At 30.1% G+C, this 7,876-nt stretch overlaps 1 protein-coding gene across 1 annotated transcript; it reads right to left on the reverse strand.

Moving 5' to 3' along the window:
• Window positions 1–1,150: 1,150 nt before the first annotated feature.
• Window positions 1,151–4,423, reverse strand: LOC126703267 (probably inactive leucine-rich repeat receptor-like protein kinase At5g48380). The gene is made up of 2 exons (XM_050402231.1): window positions 3,382–4,423; window positions 1,151–2,261 (listed from the first exon to the last, which is right to left on the reverse strand). The coding sequence occupies exons 1-2, from the start codon at window positions 4,255–4,257 to the stop codon at window positions 1,260–1,262; spliced, it is 1,878 nt and encodes a 625-aa protein (XP_050258188.1). The 5' UTR covers window positions 4,258–4,423; the 3' UTR covers window positions 1,151–1,259.
• Between the last annotated feature and the right edge of the window lie 3,453 nt (window positions 4,424–7,876).

Below are 7,876 nucleotides of genomic sequence, written 5' to 3' on the forward strand. Positions count from 1 at the left end.
AAAGAAAAGAAAAGAAAGAGAGAGAGAGAAAGGTGAGTAGCATTATGTATCGTCTCTAGGACCACTGTAACCTAGCGTAAAAGAAATAAGAAGAACATTAAACTCCTCGGACGAGAGGCCCAAGGACGAAGTTTCCCTTTTTAGCCTGCGTATCTATTATTCGACCCATTCATGACCATATCCGGTCGTTGCAGTCCTCACTAAAACCCAGCTCTTGAACCTACTCTCTACAAATTTATTGTATTGGGCTAGTTGGGTTTGTATCCACTTCTACCACGAAAAAAGTGCGCTAACCCAGCCCCTACACTATCAATAATCTTTTATAAGACTCAGATAAATTACAGAGGTTGGTGTTATGCCATTGGTATTATATATAGTAGCTTGTATCCGGAGTGACGTACAAGATTTTTATTTATAACTAATTTCATAGCATTATAAATTTTAATTTTTAGTGTCTTTTTTTTTCCTAGAAATAAATGAGTCAAGTAGTTGTTGTAAGAGAGCTTAAATAATTGGTTGTAGATAAAAATAATAATAAAATAAAAATAAAAGAAGAAGAAGTAAACAATAATGCATTAATTCTGTATAAAGGGTTTTAAGATGCATACCTGTAGCAAGTAATTTGTTTTAAAAAAAATTAGTTAAATAGATTATATTAAACAGGCATGTTACCATTGTAATCAAATTTATGAGTTAAAACATTCTAAAAAAATTAACACTTAATAAAATCACAAATTAATAATTTTCTGTAATGTCCAAGTGTCCTTTACTAGTTTACAACAAACCAACTTGATAAATATATCCGCTTCATATATTCAATCAAAAAAATAAAATAAAATAAATCCGCTTCATAGTTGTTTGGGGGTCTAGCTGACAGCAGCCATACAAGTTATCCACCAATCGAAAGTCAAGATGAATGTACTTTATTTCCACAAGAAATTAATATCAATATTTTTGGCGATTTGAACAAATTTGCTAAACACAGATATCCTCGTGAGTATAATTAATCGATGACCAAAAAAAAAAAAAAAAAATGGAGGAAAATTTTATTAGTGGACCGTGCATTCATAAAAGAATGAAACTTTGTGTTTTAGTCGTAATAAATTAATCTAATATAACATTCTTTTATTTCTGTTTCTCAGGGGCAATGATGACAAAAAGACAAAAATATTATAGCAAACAAACATAACCCAAAAGAAAATCTGTTTTCTGATTTTTCTCAAATAATTTTGCACTTTGTATGCAATGCTTCAATTGGTCTATGTAATTTCTACCTCAACAATTTCATTTGACGTACTTGCAGTAGCAATTTTAGATTGACTCAAAATCTCAAAGTCATTTGTGATGCCATATCTCTCTCCCAAAAGACTTATTGTATTGTACAATTCAAGCATTGTTGGCCTTTGAGCAGGAAAGGGCTTAAGACAAGTACATGCAATTCTAAGAAACTGAAAGATTTCACCATCAAATCCTTGGCCAATCAAAGGTTTATCAATGACACTGTAGACATCGGAAGAACTTGTCAAAAGATGAGTAATCCAATCAACCAAACTCTCGCACAAACTGTTTAGATAATTATCGATTTGATTGAGTTCCTTCCCTGTAATTAGCTCAAGAAGTAAAACTCCAAAGTCATAGACATCCTTTTTGACAAAACCCAACTCCCAAACCCCATTGTCCACAAAAGAGCTATTGCTTGAGTCAATCTCATTTGAATCCATGAACATTGCTCCTTCAAAAGTTGATATTTTTGCCCCTCCAAAATTTGATATCTTGGGCTCAAATTTTTTATCAAGTAAGATACAATTTGAACTCAAGTTAAGATGGACTACTCTAAAATTGCCCTTATGGTGAAGCCATACTAAGCCTCTTGCTATCCCGATGGCAATTTTGATCTTCAAAGGCCATTCCAAGATCTTATCATTGCCTTCCCTTGCTTGTAGCCAATCATAAAGATTGCCATTCGATATATATTGGTACACTAGAAGCTTTTCCTTCCTCTCTCTATAGAATCCCAAGAGAGTAACTATGTTATTGTGTCTCAATCTACATAGAGCTAGGAGCTCACTTATGAATTGTTTCTCAAATGATTGACAATCATGTAACCTCTTGACAGCAAGAAGTGAACCATTTGGAAGCATTGCTTTGTACATCACCCCGATCTTTCCCGGCCCAATGGCATTGTCTGGGCTGAAATTGTTAGATGCCTCACTGAGTTCTGTAAAATTCACTCTAATAACTTTTCCTTCCAATTGAGAATTCTGTGGATCAAACAATTTGCCACTCTGGATTAGTACTAAATTGAAATTCCAACCAAATTTATTACATGGATGTTTCTTTTTAAGGGGCTGTATGATTGTATTATTTTGATCATTGTTTCACTTACCATTTTGTGTAACGTGCTACACACTCATGAAAACAAACACTAAGTTATGCATATGATCACAACTTTGCGTATTATTTTCATATAAAACAATACAAAATGAGGTTTTAGACTCAAAACCTGTAGACAGGGGTGGTTTTAGGAATTTTTTTTCTATGGTGGCCATTAAAAAACTTAAATTATATAAAATATAATAAAAAGAGAACTTTATATATTGACAAAAAAAGGAAAAAAAAAAAAAAAAAAAAAAACCACACGCACATGTAAAGTCTTACAATTTTCTTATTTTGAAATCGTTGTATGATATTCTCATTATCAATACTATAAGCTATATCTCTTTCAAAATTTTAGTTCAATAAAATTTTCCTATAATTTTTTTTTTTTTTTTTTTTTTTTTTTTTTTTGTAAGGGCTTAATGTATTAAGAGGACTGAAATTTAAGGATAAAGTTTAGTTACAAACGTAGTTGTAGTCTAAAACTACACCTCTCACTAAACAAATTAACATAACTACATATTTTGAAAATCTAGCCGTTAAATTGCATGTTTTTTATGTTCTTAAAACATGTGTCAAATTTCATATCAATTAGATGTAATTTAAAATTAGATCCATAAAATTATTTTTTATGTATAATTTTAGACTACAAAAACTCAAAATTTAAACAGTTGATTAATGACATAACTATTAAATATTAATTTTTTATCTTCTTGAAATTTTGCAATATGAAGAATATAAGAAGAAAATATAATTCAATAATGAATTTGTCAAACTTTAAATCCAAAAAAAAAATTAAGTGGAATTGTAGCTTTAGGCCCTTAAAGAATATTTGTGGCCACCTTAAAATTTTTTAGGGTGGTTACAAATTTTTTTTTATGGTAAAAATATGATTATGTGTGGCACGTTCCTATGTTTTAAGGAAAACCCACCTATATTTTTTCGAAAAATATTTAAAATCAAAGAATTGAAAGAGGTTTCTTAATTTTCGTAGAGAGAGAGTACCTTTTTGCTCCCTTCTAGCAGGAGCCCTTTAGTTTGCGGCTGGTTAACTTGATCAGCTTCTTCGTTCTTGTTCTTAGTACGTCGCTTGTCATTCATGCAAGCCACATAATGGGACCGAAACATAAAAATAGTTATTACTGAAACTGCAGAAACCGCGTAACCAACTAGAAACCCATCTTTGAATGAAAAATCGGACTTCCTTCTTTGCTTTGGAGTTGGACAGGGTTCCAAAGGCGGTCCACAAAGATTCGGGTTGTTAGCAAAGCTATCGGCTGTAATAGAGACATTGGGACCAAAGTAAGGGACAGCCCCTGACAACATATTGTTAGCAACACTGAATAGTTTCAAACGAGCGAGGAGGCCTAATTCCTGAGGGATTTCACCAGTTAGATGGTTGTGGTCAAGTTCAAGGACATTTAGATAAGTGCAATTGGCTAAGTTCACTGGAGTTTCACCAGAAAATTTGTTGCTGGAAAGGTCGAGGGTCGTGAGAAACCCAACTAAATAATCTATGTCAAATGGGAGGGGTCCTGAAAGTTCATTATTGGAGAGGTCTAACCCTGTTAGTCTTGTGCAGTTTTCAATGCCCCGAGGGAACCGGCCCCTGAGCCCCATGTCGTTTAGTCTGAGATTTATGACCTTATTCTCATCGGGGTGCCAGCAATCGACCCCGGTAAATTTGCAGATGAAACCTTCGGTATTGTTATTGAAGTTCCATGAAGTATTAAGGTAGCCGTAAGGGTCTTCAAGCGAATGTTTAATTGACTTCAAGCACTCGATATCACTCTGTACGCCATTGCTTATTTCAAGAATATCTAGAAATAAGCAAGCAAATATGTGAAAAAGAGCTGCGAATACTCTGGTATTAAGAGTCATTTGCTTGTGAGTGCTTAGCAAGAAAAGCCAGAACTAAAAACATATGTTTTAACTACTTAGAGATAGAAAGATAAAAACAAAATCTAGAGTTGCAACATATTTTCACAAAAAATTTCAGTAGTTCTTGAATCTTCAAATAACATATTAACTGTTTTTGGAAGACATGGCTGTGTATCAAAATAAGTTAAGAGTTTCAACATATCTCACAACCACTAAATGGGTAAAAAGAAGAGAATTAATGGCCCCATAGTAAAGTAGTTGGCTGTCTAATTTTCCAAGTCATGTAGTCATACCCCGTGAAGAACGCTAGTAGAAAATTTAAAGCCTGCAAAGCAAAGTCAAATGGGTTTAAGCCAAGAAAGAGAAAGGACTGTTGAGTGTTGATTCCTAATAATTTCAGCGAAAGATCAGGCGACCCCTTTTTTCTTTTTACATTTATTTTTAAAATTTGATAGTTGTGATTTTGGCCCTTCAAATATTAAATCTATGATTTTTTCACAAAGTTTTCAAGAATTATATTTATAATCAACGGTAATTCTCTCACACAACTTATTTCACTTCTTTCATACCTATGAACTTTCTATGCTTTAAATGTTTACATCACCTTCTCGCGTTTTAAAATACTAGTCAAGGCAGCACGTGCTAGCCATGGAAAAAAAATTAGTGATTAGGATCAATTTTAAATTTTATTTGTATCACAAAATAAAGATATAAATAATTTGATTTTTAAAATACATAGAGATTTACGTTAATCAAAAGAGACATTAATTTTAAGAATTTTGATAATTATGTCATAAAAAGTTAATCTCAATCGTATAAGACCGTAACAAATCCTAATCCAATATTTTATTTTGACCTATAACTTACACCTCAATAGTTGTGAATATATTGTAAATGTCACAATATTTTTAGTTATGCTAGATCTCGGTATAATATTTTATTATTTTATTTTATTTTATTTTGACCAATAAGGAATTGACACATGCGTTACAACATTTTTATAATATCTCTATGTATACATTGTACTTAATTATAATGTAAATTTATATTGTAGACACAAAAAAAAATGGGCAAATTTTGTACACATTTACAAAATTTGTACAATATTTACTATTTTTTGTGCAAATGTGTATAATATTAACCACTTTTGTGTATTTACAATGTAAACTTGCATTGCAAGTACAAAGTAAACGTATAAAAATCTTTAAAAAAAACAAAAAACAAAAAGAGAAACTGCACCTCACTAATTGAATAAACCAAAAAAATACTATTCATAAGCCTTTGGCTCTTTTTATATAGTTAATAGATATGTCAGCTTACATAAATATTAAAAAAAAAAAAAACACACAAATCGATAACTGGAAAAAAAAAAAAAAAAAAAAAAAAAACTTTAGGCACTATATAATTTAATGTTAAAATGTTGTGGACTTAGCATTTTTTTATTTTATCTATAAGACACTAAGATCTCAACAATTGTGAAAATATTGTGATAACAATAAGTGTTGTAACATTTTCTCAAAACATTTATTTTTAGTTGTGATTGGTTACAGTCTCATATTTTATTATTTTATTTCGACTGGTAAGAAATTGACACGTCAATAATTGTGAAAATATTGTAAAATTTGTTGTGTCAGTATAACAATATATATACCAGCTTACATAAATATTTAAAAATATTTAAAAGGAAAAAAAAAAAGAAAGACAAAGTGGCTCACCAAAATGACACTGTAGATGAACAATGCAAAAACACTTAATGAACATTGCAAAAATTTTGTAGTGGCATTGCCGCTTTTCACAAAACATTTATTTTCAGTTGTGATTGGTCATAGTTTCATATTTTATTATGACTTATAAGAAATTGACACTTCAATAATTATGAAAATATTGTAAAATTTGTTGTGTCAGTATAACAATATATATATAAGGAAAAAAAAAAAAAAAAAAAAAAACCGGAAAACTAAGTGCCGCTTGGTACTATAACTACTGTTCAAAACTTAAAAAAATAAAAAAATAAATAAAAAAATAAAAAGTGGCAAATCACTATAGCAGCATTGCCGCTTTTATGTATAAGATGTATATCACCACAATTGTAGATATTGTATACAAACGTGAGAGAATATTTATCATTTAAATATCGATTTTTTCTATTAACATTCATTAATAACGCGGTTTTTAATATAAATCGTTTTGCAAGGTTTGTTGTCTTATGCTCTGTATCATACATCAAGAAAAGAGTATTGGGCCTGTTCTGTTATTGTACTTGCCCTGCACTCACATTGCTTGTACCATATAATACACATAATGTGCCTATATAAAGGCATTCCCTAATAGTAGTAGAGTTTTATATACAGTAATACACTTAAGACATACAGAATTCAGTCTTCAACACTCGCAAATGGGCATTATGTTCAACTCATTTTATAATTTATAATGGGTAAAATGAATAATCCTACAGTAAAATAGTTGGCTGTCTAATTTTTCGAAAACACATCATATATTCGTAACACTATGCAAATGCAACACTATTACAGCTAGAAACTTCATGGTAAGATCACATTCCGATACTTATCCGAACCGTTTGTGAAATTCAAAACTTTTGGGCATTGTTTTTGCTTGGGCCTAAAAAATAAATGAGTAGGCTGAATTATGAAAGATTAATTCAAGGCTTTCGACCCAGAAAAAAAAAGACCATTAGATATCTTTGGCATAAAAATAAAAATAATAAAATATATACTTTTTATAAGCATAGATTTTTTTATTTTTTTTACCTTCATTTATTTATTTTATATAAAAAAAAAAACTATTGCTATTGTGTTCATCCTTATAAGTATTTATGCACAAATTAAATTTTCATTATTTTTGACAATTTTTCTTTGATTCCTTTTTAATTTCTATATTGTGTTGGTTTAAATGAATTTTTACTCAAATTTTCAGAGGATGGACTTTAGAAAAGTTGTTCAACTTTTATATGTCAAGCATTGACTATAAGTCTTGTACATGGAACAAATCGAGATAAGAAATTAAGAATATAGTCCATTAGGAGCGGAAGTCATAGGTTGAAACTCTCTCTCCAAAAAAAAAAAAAAAAAGACATAATAATATTCTTTCTTAAGAGCATCAATTATTGCAAAAAAAAAAAAAAAAAAATTTCACATATCAAAACTTACTTTTACAACTTTAATATAACATTTGAAATGTCTTATATAGTAGTTTTTTTGGTATTTGGTGTTCGAAATACTAAATATTTAGCATTTAGAACACCTTATGCTGGTACTCTAATTTTGGGTTGACCATGATTTTTTATTTTTTATTTGGGTAAACTGCAAATTACACTCCTAAAGTTTAGAGATGATTGAATTTTTCACCTTGAAGTTTTAGAATTTGAATTTTACCCCTAACATTTGGGGGTGTTTGGATTTTACACCTTAAAGTTTTAGAATTTAGATTTTATCCCCTATATTTTAGTAGTAATTGGATTTTACTCCCTAAAGTTTGAGAGTGTTTGGATTTTACCCCCCAAAGTTTCAGAATTTTGGGGTGTAAAATTCAAACACTTCTGAACTTTAAGGGGTAAAATTCAAAATTTGAAACTTCAGAAAGTAAAATCTAAAGTTTAAAA

The sequence above is a fragment of the Quercus robur genome, chromosome 10 (genome assembly GCF_932294415.1).
Source record: "Quercus robur chromosome 10, dhQueRobu3.1, whole genome shotgun sequence".
NCBI classification, from domain to species: Eukaryota; Viridiplantae; Streptophyta; class Magnoliopsida; order Fagales; family Fagaceae; genus Quercus; species Quercus robur.